Source organism: Hirundo rustica, chromosome 26 (genome assembly GCF_015227805.2).
Source record: "Hirundo rustica isolate bHirRus1 chromosome 26, bHirRus1.pri.v3, whole genome shotgun sequence".
NCBI lineage: Eukaryota > Metazoa > Chordata > Aves > Passeriformes > Hirundinidae > Hirundo > Hirundo rustica.
The window spans coordinates 5,202,588-5,223,688 of record NC_053475.1 but is presented as its reverse complement, the minus strand read 5'-3'; the positions used below and the strand labels follow the sequence as shown (position 1 = coordinate 5,223,688).

At 44.0% G+C, this 21,101-nt stretch overlaps 1 protein-coding gene across 1 annotated transcript; it reads left to right on the top strand.

The window, feature by feature from the left end:
• Positions 1-1,721: 1,721 nt before the first annotated feature.
• On the top strand, positions 1,722-20,895 carry LONP1 (lon peptidase 1, mitochondrial). The gene is made up of 18 exons (XM_040086694.2): positions 1,722-1,877; positions 3,859-3,947; positions 4,371-4,490; positions 5,344-5,572; positions 6,072-6,133; positions 6,704-6,833; positions 7,237-7,320; positions 8,982-9,202; positions 10,640-10,778; positions 11,565-11,743; positions 13,427-13,514; positions 14,948-15,070; positions 15,810-15,926; positions 16,215-16,355; positions 16,441-16,606; positions 17,520-17,728; positions 18,992-19,156; positions 20,521-20,895. The coding sequence occupies exons 3-18, from the start codon at positions 4,414-4,416 to the stop codon at positions 20,683-20,685; spliced, it is 2,295 nt and encodes a 764-aa protein (XP_039942628.1). The 5' UTR covers positions 1,722-1,877; positions 3,859-3,947; positions 4,371-4,413; the 3' UTR covers positions 20,686-20,895.
• The last annotated feature ends 206 nt before the right edge of the window (positions 20,896-21,101 follow it).

Sequence of the window (21,101 nt, the reverse complement as noted above, 5' to 3'; positions counted from 1 at the left end):
AAGAGGTCTCAGAGGCTTAAACAATATGTTGCATTAATGGCATGGCATCTGCACAAAGTGAAAGCCATTTGTTCTCCCTTTGATATCCCTTTTTCTTGTCTTCCATTCCTTAAGGAACAGGAATCAAGCTGAATAACTGGGCTGCCAGGAAAAGGGCATCCCACACAGCACCCAAGAAATGCAACAGCACAGACTCAGAAGTCAGACCATAGGACAACATCAAGTGATGAGCAGGTCCCAAGGGAGGCTGCCTAGTCCTAACAGTCCATTTGGGGTGCATCTGCAATCTAGTCTTCCCCTCCTGCCCTCCCAGCCATGCAGAGTCCTGTGTGGTACCACCAGCTTGGCTGAGGGGTCTCTGAAAATCCCCAGTCAAACCCCTCTGCTCAGAGCAGAAGCAACTTGCACAGGCTGCTCAGGACTTTGATTGTATTTTGAACATCTCCAAGAATGCAGGTTCCACACACTCAATCAACCCCTTTGCAAAAATGCTTTTCTTTGTTTAAATAGCATTTCTTGTCTTTTGACGTGTGCCCATTGCCTATTGTGTTTTCACCAAATACCACTGAGACAAGTCTCAAGGCTCCCTTGAATCTTTAAATTTAATTTAATCTTTCAACAGGATGGAAAGATGGGCTGACAGGAACAACATGAAATTGAGCAAAAAGAAATGCAATGTCCTGCACCTAGGGATGAATAATTTCATGCACCAGGACACACGGGCAGCCAACCTGCTGAAGAGCAACTCTGCGGAGAAGGACCTGAAGGTTCTGCCAGACCCTGAATTGAGCCGGAGCCACCACTGTGCCTCTGCCTGTCCCGGCCTGGTGAGGTTCAGGGACAGGAGCTTCCCCTCAGCAGTGCTGAGGCCAGGGCCGGCAAACTGTATCCAGCTGTGGGCTCCTCACTACCAGAGCGATGGACACGTCATGGAGAGTCCAGCAAAGAACTGCAGATGATGGAGGGACAGGACATCTTCCCTGAGGAAAGGCCGGGGGATCTGGCAGTGCTGCCTGCTGAAGGGAAGGCTCAGATGTGTCATAAATGTAGAGCAATACCTGCTTAGGGGAGGTGTGAAGACAGAACCAGGCTCTTCTCAGTAGTGCCTGGTGACAGGACAAGAGGCAATAAGGCACAAAAAGAAACACGGGGGCCTCTATCGAAATATCAGGAAAGAATTTTTTATAGAAAGGTTGTCGGAGCAGGGGCACAGGGTGATTAGAGAGATTATGGAATCTCCATCCTTGGAGATATTTCGAGAGCTGTCTGGGCACCCGGCTGCAGGGAACCGAGGAGAAAAAGGATGGTTGGGCAGTGGCCAAAGCCACACTCACGCCTACCGCGTTAGCGCCCGCCGGGCCGGGGCCGGGCTCGGGGCTCGAACTCGCGCTCACGAGCGGGCTCGGACGTGCGCGCCGCCACGCGCCCCCGTGCGGGCGGGGTCGGCGCTGCTGGGAGGGCGGAAGTGAGGCGCGTGCGCCGGCAGCATGGCGGCCGCGCGCTGGTGGCGGCTGTGCGGGCGCTGGCGGCCTGCGGTCACCGGGCCCGTCCTGGGGCCCGCGCGGCGCCGCCTCTGGTCCCCCGCCGCCGCTGTCCCGGCCCCGCTGGGCTCCGTGCCGCCGCCACGCGCCGCCTTCAGCGCCGGCCCGCGCTGGCAGCAGCGCAGCCCCGGCAGTATGCCCGGGGGCGACTCACTGGAAGGCAACGGTGAGGGCGGCGGCGGCGGCGGCGGCGGCGGCGGCGGGGCGGACAGCAGCGGGGCCGGGCCGGTCATAACGGCGTTGACGCCGTTGCTCGTCCCCGAGCATTTCCCCAACGTCCCGCTCATCGCAGTGACGCGCAACCCCGTCTTCCCGCGGTTCATCAAGATCATCGAGGTGAGGTGCCGCCGAGCCCTCGGCTTCGCCGGCCCGGCCTGGGTGGGAGCTGCCGCTCCGCGAGGTGCCGGGGCCGCGGGCGAGAGGTGCTCTGGGCTGGGTCGCCCAGCGTTGCGGCCTCGGGCGGGGGTCCCGGGGTGTGAGCACCCCAGGCCGTGAGGGAGTCACCGGCTGACCCCGCCGCTGGCGGTGCCCCATCTCCGGGCGGCTCTCTTTGCCTTGGTAGGTTCCTTGAACTGCAGAGCGAAGCAGCCTGTGCGTGACCTCCACAGGCAGCCTCTGCTCTGCCTTTAGCTCGAGCTTTGTAACCGGGTCCTATCGGGATAGCGGTTTCTTTTGGGCCAGTTGAAGTTTCAGTTATTGCGTCAGCAGCTCTGCTTCTAGCAGATTCACACACGCACACTCTCGAAGTTCGCTGTTTTCTTTGTGTTCTCTGATGAAGGTTAAGCAAACGTGTCCTTGTTTCGGCGCCGTGGTTTGGTGTCAGAGCACCGAGGCCCGTGTTGGTGAAGGCAGCAAGCTCTGAGCTGCAAGGAAAAAGAGGGAGTTTGGTGTAGAGCATTACAGCTGAGGTGGGAGAGGGTGCTGAGGAATGGAGATGGCAGTCACCATTTCAGAGTGTGATCTTTTCCCTCTGCACCCCATAAGGATTTTAAGAGCTATAGATTATATCACTGATGTGTGACTTGAGCTTAAAGGCCAGAAATACTTTTTCCTCCTGAAATGAAACCCATTCTGGAACAAGTACTTGTAGTTTTGTGCCTCTCTGGTGTACTGCCAATCTGATTTTGAAGTAAATGTAGTACAAAATAAAACAGTATTTTCTTGTTCTTGTAGTATTATTTAGCATAATATTATTCCTACTCTATTATTTCTCTGCATATCCAAATCTAATATGTGCAGCTTCTAGTGTCTTTATAAATGTGTCAGGGGAAGAAGATAATATATTATTAAGAGCATGCAGTCATATGAGACTTATGTACAAGAGTCATCAATTTCAATGCACAGGTCAACAATGTCTCACAGAATTAAATGTTCTCTCTTATCCTGTGAATTCATTGTGCTGCAATTTATCTGACAAGGCCAAGTCTCTACAGTGTCTATGGAATTACTAATTTTCTTCCTGTTAATGTCTCTGACATTGGCAAGCATATTTTTGCTGAACACTGTGCCAAATTAGAGTAGATGTGCTGAGATGAGAATAGGCCAACAGTGGTGGTATTACCCATGCTGTTGTGTTAGAGCCATGCAGGACGTTAGCAAAGCGTAGAGCAATGCGGCTTACATCCATCGCTTTGAAGAACACTCAGTGGTTGTCAGGGTGACTTCATGCAACTGCAGAATCCACAAGGAGTTATTTTCTTGGTCGCTGAGGATTGAACCTCCTGTGATAACAGGTCCAGTGATGCTGGGAGATCTGCCAGGGACAGGTGTGTGGCATCTACAGAGCAGAGGGGAGTAAGAAAGTAAACCAGGAAGAAATACTGACTGAGACTCAAAGCTGGAACTCAGGCTCATGGGTATAGGAAAGGAATTGAACAGCGAAGGCTTTGGAGAAGAGGATTTTGACTAGAGTTTGTGGACAGAATTCAGGCAACTGATAGGGAAGGGTGAACTAGCTCCCCATCAGGAGCAGAGAGCTAAGATGTGCAGGTATGGAAGGGAAAGGGAACAGTGATAGTGATAGCAACAGAAACTTAAAAAGTACTGTTAAGTAACTCACGTTTCTTGCTTGTAAGACTTGTACAAATTAGGTCTAGTTCCTCCCCCAGCCTTTGAGCTTGACTGGGAAGTGACTTATTCAAAATACTTAAATATCATGTTTCTCTACTTTTTTTTCCACTTCTATATTACTGTCCTCTAGTGGGGACAAGATTAGAATAGTACCAGCTCCAACTTCATAATTTAGTTAATAGGGTGTCATCATGGGAGTGCAAAGACTACAGAAAATCCACCTCTGATTGCATACCTGTTGTCCTAGGTGAAAAATAAGAAGCTGGTTGAACTGCTGAGGAGGAAGGTTCGTCTTGCCCAGCCTTATGCTGGTGTTTTTCTTAAAAAGGATGACAAGTAAGTTGTTTCTCTTGATCTTTTTTAAAAAATAAGAAAAATAAGCTGTCCAGGTTGCATTTACAAAAAAAGCTATCATCCTAAATGCCCTGCCTTGGATAGTATTGCAGAAATTGTGGCTTGTCTTGGGCCGCTCTCATGCTATGAAAGTTTTTGTTGCCACCACCAGCACTGCTGGGAGCTGGAGTTTTGGTTTAGAAAAGGTTGTTGTCTGGGAAGGAAATGAGCTGTCCAGTTACTTGATGATTTGGAAAGAGGTTGCATGGTGATAGCAGTGGGGATTAAGTGTCTTTGCCCCTAAGTCCAGTTTAAAGTTCTGCAACCAGTGATTGGTTTTTTTTAATCTGACCTGCTATCTCAAGTTTCTGAATATCTACTCCAATTTTTTTTTTTTTTTTTTTTTTTTTTTTTTTTGCTCAATAGCAATGAATCTGATGTTGTTGAGGATCTGAATGAAATATACCAAATGGGAACTTTTGTCCAGATTCATGAAATGCAGGATCTTGGAGACAAGTTGCGTATGATAGTCATGGGACACCGAAGGTTGGTTACATGCACTTCACTGCATCTCACCAGACTTCTGTATAAACAGAGACATCCCTTATCTATTTCACCACATACATGCATTTTTCCACACAACTTGTGTGTGGCAAGTTTTTGCTTTGTTACCATGCCATATCCTGAGTGTGTCGGGGTAGTCCATGTCCTGTCACAGCTGTGGCAGGTTAGCTGCAAAACAAAAGAGTGCATGTCATTGTCATATCAGCTGTGCTGTGATGCAAGCAAACATTCATTAAGCTGAAGTTCAGCACTTACTTTGACAATTACAGCAAGGTTTAGTAATAGTGAAAAAAAAAATCTCTGGAACTCATTCAAGTCAGTATTTTTTGTTTTTAAAAAAGGGGGAGAGGGGGGTCCAGAACTTTAATTAATGTCTTAACTACACAATTTTGCTCCAGAACTGAATTGAAGAAAATATGATTATTGCTGAAAGTCTAGTTTTTACCATGTTTGATTGCACTTTGGAAATAAGCTGCTGGTTTGGGGTTACTTGGAATAGAAATATTGCCCTATAACTTGGGAGGGTTTGGTATTCCTAAGGTATAACTTTGAGGATTGGTCTTTATATTTGATTGAGACATGGAGCACTGATCAGTCATGTCCATAGGAGCCACACTGGATATCAGATTTGAGGACCCTTTATAGGGAAACACACAGAAAAAGATACTCCTGTATAAAAGCCAAAATAATGAAAGATGATGTCCTGTAAATGTGTGTGTTCTCTTTAAATTTTAGCTTGTTCAAAATACAGCTTAGACTCTCAGCTTTTCATGCTGAAGAACTGAAATCACATGTAACGGGTGATTGCTTGTTGCTGGCTTCTTTTGACTTTCAGGATTCGTATAAACAAGCAACTAGAGGTTGAGCCTGAGGAGCCTGAGAACAAACAGAAAATTCGAAGGAAACAGAAGCGATCTAGGAAGGAGGCTGAAGAGGAGCCTGGAGCAAAGGACCAAGCTATGGAGCTGGTACTAGATCCTGTAGCTGCTTCTTCGAAGGAAGTTCTCATGGTGGAAGTAGAGAACGTTGTTCATGAAGATTTTCAGATCACAGAAGAGGTTAAAGTAAGTGAATTAATTTACAGGCTTAGACTTGTCCTGTAGAATTGCACCTACACTTCTTGCTTAAAAGGAAGAGTTGTAAAATCAGGCTCTAATTTCAGGCTGCAGGAATTCTCACAGTCACTGCACAAGGGGATTATATTAAAGAATTTTCATTGTAACAGCTCAGTTTTTAGAACTGTTGACTTCATAAAGTTGTTGCATGAAGAGGCTGGTCTGTGCTTAAATCTGTGTGATGACCTCTATCAAACTGAGTGTTTGCTCGAAGGTGGTTTGAGTGTTCAACCTGATTGTATCTTCTGGCTAAGAGCCAGTAAAGTTCTGTGCATGTAGAAGGCCCTGTGCATGCCTTTCCTGTGAGCAGGAACTGCCCCAGCACCAAGAACCATCACAGCCCACCACTGCAGTGGGTGCCTGGAGTCTGGGGAGTGTCATATTTGTACTGAGACCTTGCCTATCCTTTTCCATTCATTTGGTGATTAAATTTTTGTTGTGTTTATAGGCACTTACTGCAGAAATTGTTAAAACAATCCGGGACATCATTGCCTTGAACCCCTTGTACAGGTATGTCTTTCCCATGCTCTCCTGCTTTGGGAACAGCATATTCTCAGGCTGGAACATGCTGACATTTTCTTTACCACTTGCCTTTCTGCTGTAATGAAGTAGAGATATTTGCTTAATTGTCATATAGATTTTTGGTTTAGGATGTAAGCTGTATCCCTTGTTGGAATCAAAGTTTAGAAAACCTGATGTGCAATTTAGAAACAAGGTAGAACGATTAGGTCCTAAGGCAGGTGGTCTGGGTTGAAGTGAAACTCACTGCAGTAAGTATCATGATCTCATCCATGACTTACAAGCAGGATAAAAGTTTTGGAATACTGGCACAAAAAAATCCTACGTAACTGTTCGGAGAGCATTTCAGATGCTTAGTTTTATATACTGGTGGTCATTCCTCTAACCAAGTGATTTATCTGTTTGTTACTGAGTATTGATATAGTCAAATTTCAAAAATAGTTCGCTGTGAAACTGAGCTATGTTTCATTTTATTACACTGTCATAAAAAGTAAATTAGGATACTCCATTTTCAGTGTAAATTTGCAAAGCATTTTTGGTTTTTTTACCTTTTCTTTTCAGAGAGTCTGTACTTCAGATGATGCAGGCTGGACAGCGTGTGGTAGATAACCCTATCTATCTGAGTGACATGGGTGCAGCCCTAACAGGGGCAGAGTCACACGAACTTCAAGATATCTTGGAAGAAACCAGTGTAAGATGAAGTTTTTAACTCAAGTGGTGCAAATGGAATCAGTACATCTGTTGTATGCCACAGTTTCTTTACCAGCCTCAGTACGGGAGAGACTTCAGTGCTACTTTTGCTGATTCATTAATATCAGTGACTAGATTCCTGTTGAAGGATGTGATACATCATTAGTACTGATTTACTGTGGGTAAATCAGAGTGCTCTGCGTCTTTGGTGGCACATATTCTTTGTGTGATGTGGAGTTGCTACATGTTTGTCTTTCCACATCTGCAGGTGCTGCAAAGCTCTCCAAGACAACCTGTTGGATTTTTTTATTCTTTCTCACTGTGAGGAAGAAAGTATATATAAATATGTGTTACTTTACAAGGGTATGGTGTCTCAAAACTCATGTTATGTGTATCTTTTCCAGATTCCCAAACGGCTTTATAAAGCTCTTTCCCTTCTGAAAAAAGAATATGAGCTGAGCAAACTTCAGCAGCGTCTTGGGAGAGAGGTAAGTTTCTGGAGTAACAAATACCTTGTGTGTATTTACATCGTGTCCACCACTCTGATGCTTGTTATGGGCATGTGCTCTAAAGGGTACATTATTTAGATTTAAGGTTTTCTGTTCTTCTGTTAGAAATATGGCTTTTCATGCACCTGGTAAAAGTAACAAGACATGAGGCTAAGCATCTGCCATTGAGTCCAAGTTGTAATTTCATGGAAGCAGATAAATCTAGAGGTCTGCAGTTTACCAAGCATCTGTGTAACAATATACAGCCTAATACTGTATATAGAATCTACTAGTGTAAATAGTACGGTGTTATTTCAAATGACTGTCTGCTAACTCCTGTGAACTGCAGTAAGATTTAATGTGAATACAGTAACTGCATTTAAGTGGTAATGAAGTATGTGACGTACAAATATTTGCATATACTGAGTCATATTTTGTTTGTTAACTCCCAGTAACTGGGGCTTTTAGAATTCGTGTTAAGTGCAAAATACTTTCGGACTGGGGTTGGAATTTTTGGAGACTTCTCTAAGCAAATTGAACAGATGCAGTCTTTGGGACCAAATATGCATCCAGGGATGCTGAGGGGGCTTATCAATGTCATTATTCTGGTTTTTTTTCCACTCATCTTTAAAGCACTGTGGTCATGGGAGAGGTTCCTGGGAAGCAGAAAAAGGTAAATGCCATGCCCATCTCCAAGAAGGAGAATTGTGTAGGCATGTTGACCTGCCCCCAGTCCCTGGGAAGATTACGGGGAAAATGATTCGATATGTCCTGTACAGGCAAATGAAGAAGGACATGATTTGGAACCAGAAGGGATTTCCCAAAAGCAAACTGCCTAATTATCTTTTATGAGAAGGCCCAGAACACAAAAAGGTTTAATGGTGGGCTTGGCAGTGCTGGCTTGGACTCAGTGATCTCAGAGGTCTTTTCTTACCTGAATGATTCTATGATAATAGCAATGACTGTTGTATCCCTTGACATTTTCATGGCCTTTGTTGAGGTCAGCTGTAATAGTATTCTGATTAAATTAAGGTGTTACAGACTAGAAGTATGTAGTATGAGGTTGGTGAAAAAACTGGCTAGACTAATGTGCAGAAAAGATTGTGATCAACTAACTTCAGCCAGCTACTAGTGGTATCCTCTTGGGGAGTCAGTAAGAACCTCCTTAAGTTCTGCCAAGAGAAATTCATAGTCCCAGACCAGGCCTGGCATAACCAGGATAGAAAATAGCTCTACATAAAAGGAATTTGAAGCCCTGATGTGCAGGAAGCTCACCATGAATTGCTGATTGTCGTTGTGGCAAGGAAGGCCAACTGCATACTGAGCTTCAGTTGCCCTGTGTAGGCAGCAGGTAGAGAGTCGTGGTTAGCCCTCCCTGTCTGGTACTAAGGAGGTCACATCTGTCTTAATCTGCCCAGCTCTTGATCTCCCCAGCACAAACAGAACATTGAAGCACTGAATCATGACCAGTGAAGGCCATCAAAATATGGAGGGTGATGGAGAATGTTGTTAAGTCACTTCTAGTGTTAGAATACACTGCAGATGAGCTCCAGGTAGTATTTTCAGTTGCTGGGAATGTCATAACTGAGAAGTATTTGGAAGTGTTTGATATTAGTTTGTACTAGGAACACATTAATTACTGTATTTATTGCTTTGCCTAGGTTGAAGAGAAAATCAAGCAAACACATCGTAAGTATCTTCTTCAAGAGCAGTTGAAGATCATTAAGAAAGAACTAGGTCTGGAAAAAGAGGACAAGGATGCTATAGAAGAGAAATTCCGTGAGCGACTGAAGGATTTGGTAGTGCCAAAACATGTCATGGATGTGATTGATGAGGAGTTGAACAAGTTGGGCTTGTTGGATAATCACTCCTCAGAATTCAAGTGAGTGCCTGGCCATGTTGTGCTGTCAGGGTTCATTGGGAGAGTGAAACATCTGTGCAGTTCTATGAAGCACTTATACCTTAGTCCGTCCCCTCCCCCCCCCCGCCCCTCCTCCTCTCCCTCTTCCCATTACATTATAGGATTTTTCTCCAAATTGCCTGCATTTTCTTCTATACTCTACCTCTTTTGATCATTTTAGGTCTTCTGTCTTCTCTTGCAGTCTGATACTAGAGACACAAAATGTGCAGTTAGTTCCTCATGAAGTGTGCAGCCACTCTTTCTCCGCCCTCAGTTTTGGCTCTTCTTCCTTGTACTTTGGTGTCTTCAGTGGATGTGAGAGAAACTAATACATGACATTAGCTAAGCTACCTGAGGTGGTCCCTGAAGTATTGGGGCAGGGTTGGAATTGCTAAGGAGTGAGTGAATAGTTCACATGTGTTCTGTGACATGTCCGAAACTGAGGTTGAATTGAACATTTCTTGTCTGTTGAGTCAGAGTGTGATATACAATACAGCAGTTCGTGTACTCATCAGCTCTCTTAATCTTCTGGGTCTCTGCTTTTAAAAGTATCTTTTACAGAGTAAAAGGCTGTGTTTGACAGCAAACATGCGTTTGGATGAGCAGCATCTTGGCAATCATGGAAAAGACATACTGGGCTTCACAGGCAGCATTAGTACCTTTCCCTTCAGAGTTGTAACAGTGGTTGCAAATTTGCAAAGGAAGTACTTGGGACAAAAAAAGCCAAAGCTCTGGTGGCATGGCAATTGCCATGAGGTGAATCCTGGGCCCAGGTTGCCCAGCTGTGCTTGCCTGTATCCATGACTCTGCACAGTTTTAGAGCATTGCGTAGTGCTTTGACACACCTGTGTTCTTTTCAGTTTATGCTGATTATCTCTACTGTTAACTTCCATACTGGCATCATTATCCTAGTCTTAAATTTTTCTCTGTGGTGTTGTACATCCAGCTGTTTTTTCTTGCTTCTGAACCAGGAATCTTTCATCTCTACCATGTCTTAGTTTACTGTGGAAACAGAAAACTTTTTCTAGTTTTAAGTTTCATGACCCGATCCAAGCAGTTGATGTGGTGCAGACCATACAAGCAGTCCTGTTCCTTTTTAGGCAGGAGCCAGCCCCACGCCAAAACAATTACACCAGGAAGTTGTGTGCAGTAATTTAAGTATTTTCACAGTATATTGCAGATTCTGTGTTTCAGAAAAGCAAAAGCTGTGAGAAAAAAGCTTTGGTGTTTTTGTAAGGGGAGGGACAAGGGATTGAAGACTGAAGGAGGTTAGCAGTGACTGCCCAAATGGTGATGTTCTTTTCATAGCCTCACTTCCATGAGTGGTTTATATCCCACTTGTTCTGGATGAGGTTGTTTAGGAAGGTGGTGGAGGAAGACAGAGTTGGTGAATCACTCTCATTTGTGTATTTCTGTCAGTGTTACACGGAACTACTTGGACTGGCTGACATCCATCCCATGGGGTAAATGTAGCGAGGAGAACCTGGAGCTGGCCAGAGCCCGAGCAGTTCTGGAGGAGGATCACTATGGAATGGATGACGTCAAAAAGCGAATTCTGGTAAGGCAGGAGTAGGCAATGTGTCCCATTTCACACTCTGCTTAACATCAGGCATTTTGGACATGTTTCAGATTGCAATCTTCATTGAATTGGTGTTAATTCATGCGTCAAACAGAAAGCTGCATGCAAGACCCAAATGTTCTGGTGATCCATTAATGTGTTTAATTACTTGTGGCAATGAAGGTCACATTCTCATTTCAAACTGCAATATTCTGGTTTTCACTTAATGCTGGGCCAGTAATTGTCCAAAGGAAGCAGTCTCAAGATTTTTTCTCCACTTGCACAGTCATTTCTTCACTGTAAATATATAACCACTTGACACTTCAGTTCTGAACTGTGGTCTTTTGATTCCTCAGCTGTTCAGTGTTACTTGAGGGTTGTCTGTCATAGAAATGTGAGATGAAACAAGCTTAACCTAGCACATGGGAGTGGTACAGATGCTCACATATCGGTTGGGAGACTCAGGTGAAAACAAGAGAAGCTGGGAGAAGAACTAGAACTCTGTCTTCTCACTCCAAGGCAGTGGAGAGAGAGAGACTGCTTCTTCTGGTTGAGATGATACAGAGCACAGAACCTGGGGACAACCAAGCATGTAAATAACCAGAGGGAAAACAGATGCCTCAGTATCCTGAATTAGCTTCTCCCCTTGCCCTCCTCTCAGTCCTTTGAAGACCAATTTTGTGTATGATACTTGTTTTGTAATCACTGCTTGACCTGATAACAAATGTGGTTTGGTGTTGCTGATGTTCCCTTCTGTTCACTGCTGGTGCTTTATCTGTTCTACAGGAATTTATTGCCGTCAGCCAGCTGCGAGGATCCACCCAGGGGAAGATTTTGTGTTTTTATGGTCCCCCTGGAGTTGGCAAAACCAGTATTGCTCGCTCCATTGCCAGAGCCCTAAACAGAGAGTACTTCCGCTTCAGTGTTGGAGGGATGACTGATGTAGCAGAAATAAAAGGACACAGGTCAGTGTAACTTGAGAAGTTTCTCTATTCAGCAGTTTTTACTATAGTAGATAGGAACCTAACTGAAGTTGGGCAATGCATGTAATTTTCATCTCTGTTCTGACAACCCTTGCTGATAGGAGTTGAGATACAGAAAGAGGTGAAAAAGATGGCAAAGGGTAGAGTTTGGAACGTAATTATATTTGTGCTTTTAAGTGTAATTGCTCCCTCTTTCCTATGTATTCTCAGTTTTGAAAAGCTGAGTGAGCTCCCCAAAACCGTTGGACTGATGCCAAATGTTAATACATGCCTTTCTGTAAATGTCAGAACTAAAGAATGGTGACAGTTTGGACAGGGTCATTCATTCACATGTTTGTTCAGGTGTGATTGAGCCTTGGTTTCTGAATAATGAGAATGGAGGTGCTGCATGAGGAAAACCTGGAAACAAGAACATTCATGGGGAGAACAAGAAGTGAATAAAAACTCAGTAAATATGACCTTTCCATAGGTTTATTTTCCTTCCTCATTCACAAAATCCTAGAATGGTTGGGATTGAAAGTGACCTCTGGAGATCATCTAGACCATTCCCCTTCTAAAGCACATTCAGCTACAGGAGGTTGCACAGAATGGTGTCCAGACAAGTTTCAAAGTCTCTAGAGAAATAGATCCCACAGCCTCTCCAGGCAGCCTGTTCCAGGCCTCTGCCTCCCTCAATGTACAGAAGTTTCCCCTCATACTCGGGTCGAACCTCCTTTGTTTCAGTTCATGCCCATTGCCCTGTGTCCTGTCACTGGGCACCGCTGGCAAGAGTCTGACCCTGTCCTTTTGACACCCATTCTTCAGATATTTTTACACATTGATAAGATCCCCTTTTGGTCATCCAAAGGCTAAACAGACCCAGCTCCCTCAGCCTTTCCCATGAGAGATACTCCAGTCCCCTCATCATCTTCATAGCTCTCTATTGGACTCAGCAGTTCCTTGTCTTTCTTGAGCTAGTTAGTCCAGATCGGACACAACACTCTAGATGTGGCCTTACCAAAGCAGAGGAGAGGGTCTGCATCTAAACATAAAACCAGAAGTGTTTTCAAACCAATAAGAGTAGCCATGCTGCTGAATAAATTGAACCTGCAGGGCTCTGCCCTACACAGAAGCAGAGAAAAATATTTTCTGTGTTTTTCAAATGTTCTCTGTTCTGTGTCTCTTGGCCTTCACTCTGTTGTCACCCTCTTTGCTTCTGCTTGTTTCTGGATACCAGAAACAGTCTCTAGCAGGAAGATTATATTTTGCTATGAGCAGTTTGTTCCTTTAGTATCTTTCGATTTACACTGGTCTTTTTGTCCCTATCAAGTGAGGAAGTGAAATGTTAACTCTTCTAACATTTCTTACTCAAACCCCATGAAAATTCAATCATCTCTATTCTCAGCCTAACCTCTTTACTCTTCTCTAATTGAGAAGTGGTTTAAACTAAAGAGAAAAACTGTAATCCAGGAGTATTTTGGCAAAATTCATATCAGTTCTTTACTAGGAACAGACTAGGTGGGTCTTGGTGCTTAATATGGTGATGGAGAATGATTTTGATAGATGTTGAAGAAATAACGACTTGTTTCCCAGCAGGATATACTTGTTGTGTCAGCTCTGTGGTATATGCTCTGATATGTGCTGTGCTTTTCAATGGTTCCCTAAATACAATCTCTGGTATAACAGGAGGACATATGTTGGAGCAATGCCAGGAAAAATTATCCAGTGTCTGAAGAAGACCAAGACAGAGAATCCACTTATACTGATTGATGAGGTGAAGTATTTGGTCTTTCTTCTAGGTTTTGCTCTTAAAGACTTGGGTCAGTCATGATCCCTGTAGAAAAGGTGAAGCAGTCACTCTCCTAAAAATCCCAGGTTCTTTCTGTTTATATGAGGCTGGGCTCTCACGTTCTCTAGGTGACACTGATACCTTAGATGCTTTGTTTCTTCTCCTTATAACAGACTCCAGCTTTAAAATTCTAGTTTTGTCCTTTAAAATGATTAAATTACAGCTGTTTGGATCCTAATGGACCTGGTTGGATATTCAGAGTTTCCATAGTTCTTGTGTTTCCTGCATAGGTGTGGGCACATCACTGTGCACAAATCCACTATTGCTTGTGTGATTATTAGCAGGAGTCACTCAGTAGGTCTAAAGCAGGATTCTAAGGAATAAGGTGCTTACAGTCAATTTGTGGTCTGATTTGAGAGTAAATGAGTTAGGGCTACCAGCCTAATGCTTTGTGGAAAAGCAAGTAACAACAGGATATAATACCAGCTGTTCAGAATAGACTGAAGGTCATTCTTGCCTTTTTGTGTGCCGTACCTGGGAAGGATCAACATCAGATTCTTGGGAATGGTATGTGGGATCAATAAATTGTCATTTGTTGCAGTGTGATGTAACCAATAAGTATTGTGATTTGAAAAGTAATGGAACCTATAGGTTATGACACTTGACTGGTGTTGGCCAGAAGCCCTGCCTTGGCTGTAGCAGCAAATTTCATTAAGGCCATCCAGTTAACACTACTCCTAAGGGAGAAGAAGCAGTGGCCCTGTTTGTATCCTCAGAAGGAGAGTTGACAGTGCTAGAAGAGTCAATGACCTTGGTCCTGGGCAGCTGGCTCTAGTGGCCCTGTGTGAGCAGTGGGGTTGGTCAAGATGACTTCAGGAAGTCCCCATGAGCTTCAGTCAACTTATGACTGTGACAACAGCTCAGGTCACTAATCAGCTCTGAATGGCTGTGTGTAGGCTTTTTGCACCTTGGGCAGAGTAAAGAGAGTGTCTGAGCTTGCATATTAGGGAAGTGGTATAAGCTAGCACTCTAGTCCTCTCACTGTGGAGTAGGTGTTCTGGTTTGTGCCTATAGCTTATCTCAGCTTAACAAGTAGTAGCCCACTAGTAATAGTGCTTTTTATTGTGTGCACATTGCCTGAGACTTCATAGTGATTTTCTGCAGCACTCAAAAGTCCTTTGTCTTAGGTGTGTGATGTGCTCACACAGGAAGGTAGTGGGGACTTGGATGAGTGCACAGAAAAGTGGTTGACTGGTACTGGATGTTAATGTTGGATGAGTGCACAGAAAAGTGGTTGACTGGTACTGGATGTTAATGAACACTCATGAAGATTTTCAGATGGAGCCTTGAAAAAATCTTGCTTGAGAATTTATCATGGTAGGAGACTTCTTAGAGTAAAAAATTCTTTTCTCTCACAGGTAGATAAAATAGGAAGAGGCTATCAAGGGGATCCATCCTCGGCCCTTCTAGAACTGTTGGATCCAGAACAGAACTCAAACTTCTTGGATCATTATCTTGATGTTCCTGTGGATTTGTCAAAGGTATTTCTCTTTTCTGGAGAGTTTGTAGAGCCGGAATGTTTGAATGTGTGTCAACGCAGAGATTTCCTGTCCATGAAAAGATGCTGACATTTTTTTCAGTTGGAAAGTCAGATGGAACGTAAATGGTACACAGCTGTCTCTGCAGGAGTTGGCTTTAACTGAAGTGTCTGTACATGAAAGAAATTGATCACCAGCATATGTCTTGTAGCCCTAACTCCCCATAGAGCCAGGGACAAACAGATACGTGGTCTCCACTAGAAAAGGCAAGAGTGTTCCTTTACATGATGATTGGCAGAGCTGCTATCAAGGGAGGTGGCCTAATGCCGCTATGAAGCTTTTGAAATTGGTCATCTTTACACACCATTGCACTTTTTGTGCAGCTCTCATAAATTGCAGAATTGACATATTAGGAATAGTCTAGATAATTGAGTTATTCTGTGCTGATTTCCTAGAAGGTAGAAAGAACTGAGTGAGATCTAGATCTCCTTTTTTCTGGTCCCTATCAAACCATTCCAGTTTCCCAGTTTGTGCATTGTGTATTTCTAAACGTTTGTTTTGGGGGTAGGGAACATGCTGTTACATAGTTCTAAAATCCAAACTTCTAATATAAACTAATTCCACAGAGAGGGTGATCTTGCTCTAGCCCTTCAGAGAGAGAAATGCAGAACTTATGAGCTAGTATTTGGAGTAAAGCAACAGGTTAATGGAAGTTCTTAATAGGGTCTTTTAATGCTTCCAGGTACTTTTTATTTGTACTGCCAATGTAACAGAAACCATTCCAGAGCCACTGCGGGATAGAATGGAAGTGATCAACGTGTCAGGATATGTAGCAGAAGAGAAACTTGCAATTGCAGAGGTAAGATAAAGCACTGTTGTGCTTTATGTGAATTACATCAGGTAATTTTTTTTTTTCCAGATTCAGGCTTACATATTTACATCCAACCGTGTCCAAAAAAATGACGCACATTGTATTTTGGACACAGTTCCTTTGATTTGAACACATAGTTAAAGTATCTCCAGTGTTCCATAGGCTGTGGACACCAGAAAGCAGCATTGAGCTAACAGTAGAAAGTTGAGTTAATTGGAACAACTAGGCTTTTGTCACAAATACTAAGAGAAGGATGTGGGGGATTATTTCTTTCAGAGATACTTGGTCCCTCAAGCACGAGTTCTCTGTGGTTTGGATGAAAACAAAGCTCAAATCACATCAGATGTCCTGACTGTTCTCATCAAGCAGTACTGCAGAGAGAGTGGGGTGAGGAATCTGCAGAAACAAGTAGAAAAGGTGAGAGAAAGTTAGGTGTAACTGTGACCACTGTGCATCAGCCTTCTCACCTTTTTCTACAGAGATAAATTACTATCTCACCCAGGTATTGAGGAAATCTGCCTATAAAATCGTGAGTGGAGAAGCAGAGACTGTCCAAGTAACGCCTGAAAACCTGCAGGACTTTGTAGGAAAGCCCATCTTCACTGTGGATCGCATGTATGAAACCACTCCCCCAGGAGTGGTGATGGGTCTGGCCTGGACAGCTATGGGTGAGACAAAATTAACTTTGGGTCAATGTCTACATTTCTGTGTAATTTTCAAAAACTGAATGTAATAGTCAAACAGAACTGAGTCCAGTGATGTTCTTCTACAGCCACCAGTAAAAAGAACTTCCTTTGGCCTTTGGATCCTGAATACAACTTCTCCAAAGAAGAGAGCCTTTCTTATGCCTTACCCAGGCTTAGCTTAGGGCTAGCATGTTTTCTTTTTAACCTCTATATCCCATACAAATGACATAGATTAGGAACATCAGCAGCAGGAGGTGCCACTGTGACACACAGCACAGCTAAGGAATGCTGTGTCTTGCCAGTGACGTGCAACACTGACTTGACTTCTGGTGTTGAGGGCAGGCATAGGTGTTCAGCACTCTGTGAAGTGGGTGCAGTTGGCTGCTTACCATTCATTGGATTACCCTAATAACTTGGGGGCTTATGTGCACTAGAGGATGGAAATACAGCACACAGCAAAGGAGATTACCTCTTCATACTCAAATTTACCTTGGGTAGAATTAAAGTAGTTAAGAGGGAAATTATCAGTATGATGGAGAAGGTAAATAGATAACCTGGCACTGGAGAATTGGAGTGGCTAAGAGTGTTTTATGAACTCACCTTACTTTCTGGAGGAAACAAAGAACATGAAACCATTTTAAGAACTTGATTATTTCCATTAAATAGGGGATGCATATGTGTTCTTAGAAGGTGAAGTCCAAAAAAGCAATGAATGGACACTGTTGAGATTTCTAGCTGACCTTCCTGAAGGTATTTAAGGAACGGGTTTCAGGTGCTCTCTACTCAAGAGCTAGTGTCTTATCAAGAGCATGAGTTCCAAATGCTTTTGCATCACCGAAACCTTCTGGTTTCATTTAACTTTTTTTCAGATGTTGTTTTTCTTTTCTTTTTTTAGGAGGTTCCACGCTGTTTATTGAAACATCCCTGAGGCGACCCAAAGACAAAGAGAACAAGGATGGGTCGCTTGAAGTAACAGGGCAGCTGGGAGATGTAATGAAAGAGAGCGCCAAAATTGCATACACATTTGCAAGAGCCTTTCTGATGCAGAAGGACCCCAACAATGACTTTCTTATGTCTTCTCATATCCATTTGCATGTGCCAGAGGTAAACTGATGCAGAGTTCAGAGAGCATGCACAGCAGCCCAGCTTGTTTGCTCCCCTAGATGTAAAGTTGGAAGACACTTCATTTATCCATAGGTTGTGCAGAATGCCCTCTTCTAGCAGTAAAACCCAGGACTTAAGACATTTTATTCAGGCTTCTGTGAAGGTGGTCTTATGGAGCCATGGTTCCATTCCTTTCCACAGCAAGCATGTGGCAAGAATACAGGGGCTTAGATAATTTTCTAAAGAATTCTAAGCTTTTGTTGTAGCTGTTGACTCTGTTGAGCAGGTGGGGAAACCATGACATACAGATAAGTGATTTGGATAAATGCTTGGGTGAAGTTAGAAGGACATCAGAGTTTAGGTCTCTCTGTTACCAGGTCTTAAAGGCTTCAAGTCATTTACATGTAATTGAAAATACTACTCCTGATCTCTGTGTCATGCTTCCTAGTCCACATAATGGCAGTGATTGCATTTGTCCAATATTTGGGGCTGAAAATAAACTCACACAGAGTGCTTAGAGTGGCTCATGCTGTGTAACAAGCTTTGGGCAGGTGCTTTACTGAAGACAGATTTTGAGCTGATTGTGCCCTAGCTTTACTTCTGGACTACTGAGTGCTCAGTGTGCAGTGTCTTTGTTGCAGCTTGCTTTGTGTCTATCCAGGTACTGCACTGTTGTTTGTGAATTCATATCCTGAAAGATAAGAAAACAGCAGACATTATCTCTGTCTCTATTCCCTCTCAAACATTGATTTCTTCTCTCTTACCTCAAAGAGGTTTGATCTCAGATAAATCCAGACTGTCACTAGTTCAGGCCTAGATTTTTTGAAGCCTTATATACAGATCTTTTTTGCCTTGAATGATTTTTGGTATTGTCCTCCACTGCTTTGTTACTCTTGACATTCTCCCCCTTGTGAGGTTGACTGTTCCTTGTTCCCTTGATTGGCTTGGGTCTTTCAAGCTTCCAAGTGTTTGTGCTCTTTTTTCACACTGTTGTTGCTTACTCAAAGACCTGAGCCCAGTGGGTATGGTGGTGGCATCAAGCCAGAAACCACACTCTGGACTCATGGACTATTCCTCATGAAAAAGGTGAGGAATGTCACAGCTGTTAATACCTCAGCCAATTCAAATAGCAGGATTCCGTCACTCACGTGCAAAAACCTGCGTGAAGCTTCAGAAGATTTGGACAATGTTAAAACAACAAGGACAAGGATTTTGTGTGCTTTGTGAATGATCAGGGGGGTTGTGCTTTGTTTTTTTAAACAGGGAGCAACCCCGAAGGATGGACCAAGCGCGGGATGTACCATAGTAACAGCTCTGCTGTCCCTGGCCATGAATTGCCCAGTGAGGCAGAATGTAGCCATGACTGGAGAGGTGTCATTGACTGGAAAAATTCTTCCTGTTGGTGGAATCAAGGAGAAGACTATTGCGGTAAGGGCTCTTCTCTTATCTCTGTGCATCATCCACAGGAGAGCCCTGGGCTGAGCTCAGTGGGGACAGGGACAGCCAGAGGGGTTGCTCCTTGAACTGGGAGAGGTAGATTTCATTCCATGCACAGGTTGGAAAAGCCTGCAGGAAAACATAGGGGTCTTGGCTGTGTCTCTGGCTGTGAGGAAAGGGATGGCACCCCAGGCTTTGTGCCAGGGCATCTGTGTTGGCCTAGCTCCGTTCCACCTACACTGGCAGAATTGAAGGTGACTCACAGCTTTAACTGGCTGTCAGAGCTGTCTGCTCTGTCATACTAGCGCAGTTCAATCACCTGTTCAGTCACCTGCTTGTTTCAGGAGGGCATCCAGTGGAGATTTGACAGCATCTCTCAGGTACATTCTTAAAATCAGGACTCTGTTTCCTAACTCCAGTGTGAATTTGTCTGACATTATTATACAGATGTCTGTTTTAGATAAAAGGAACCTAGATTCAGTGTCTTGTATTTTTGGTTTCATCCCTTTGCAGTTTCCAGAATTCCTTTCCAAGTGTTGAGTCTCTCTCCCTACTTTTCACCTGCACAATTCTGGCCTACATGAGCCTTGCACCAAACACATTTTCCTGTCAACAATGTTATTAGGTCTCCCTCTGTTGAACTGTGACTACACATCAGTATTCTGTCACCAGATACATTTAGGCTACAGCCTTGTGTGGTGTGATTTCTTTTCCTTGTATGACTTAAAAATGAACAGTTGCTTGTAGCAGTCAGTACAGGACTAACCTGTGCTATGGCACTGACTGGCTGCACTTGCAGGAGTGTGAGTGGCCACAGGCCTAAACACAGATCACCCCAAAAGCAGCGGGTACAAACCTGTCCTGGGAGGAGCAGCTCTCCTTTCTGTGCTCCTTCCAGGGAAGGTGTCCTGATCAAAAGTTTCTGTAGAATTGTGCTAATGGTATTGATGGGCTAGGTTGGTCTGACAAGCTGTTTTTAATTTGCTTTCAGGCTAGCCTTTATCTTCACCCAAGCTGCAACAGATACTTTAAAACTCTGTAAAATAGTAGGAGTGTTATAAACAATCCCCCAAGCTGCTGACATAGTCTGACTAAAATGCCTCCCTCCCTCATGTGCCCCTGCAGCTGAGATAGCACTGGAGTATGTGTTTTGGGGCTTGAGGGGGGATCTAGAACATACTTCTCCATGGTGCTGTCTGTCAGGAATGCCCTTGGTGCTCTCCAAATAAGAGAGCAAACTGGATCATGCTCCAAAATAACTGCTCTTGCTTTCAGAAATGGGGAAGGGGGTTTCTGGTATGTGGAAGGATTCCTAGGAGTTGAAATTTCGACAGCCCAACTTCTTCTCTCCACAGGCAAAGAGGGCAGGTGTTACCTGCATCATTCTGCCATCAGAGAACAAAAAGGATTATTACGACCTTGCTGGATTCATTACAGAAGGACTGGAAGTGCATTTTGTGGAGCACTACAAAGAGGTATTTGATATAGCATTTTCACATCTGGATCTCACTGGAGGATGACATGTGCCTGAATGGCTGGAAGGTGTGTCCCTAAGCACTCAATCCCTGCCTAGAGATGGGTGACCAGGGGCAATCCTGACGTGGGACATGAAGCTATTGCTGCTGCGCAGCTGCCAAAATGAATTATGGCTCTACTAGAATAAAGTACTTCTCAGTCTTTAATACTGAATTATGATCTACAATAAAGGATTTTCAGTTTTGCCAAAGGAATGGGCATGTTATCAGCCACCAGCAGTGGGGCTAGTCTAGTCTCTTCTCATTGAAGATCACTAGGTCACCAGGCTTAACGAGAGTAAGCAGGGCCAAACAGCAACATGCTTCTATCACCAGTCAGCAGCACTGTGCCACACCACAGATGGCCTGTGCCTCTGCAGCAGCTGTGTCATAGTCAGGGAGTGAGAAAAGGAGTTACATGT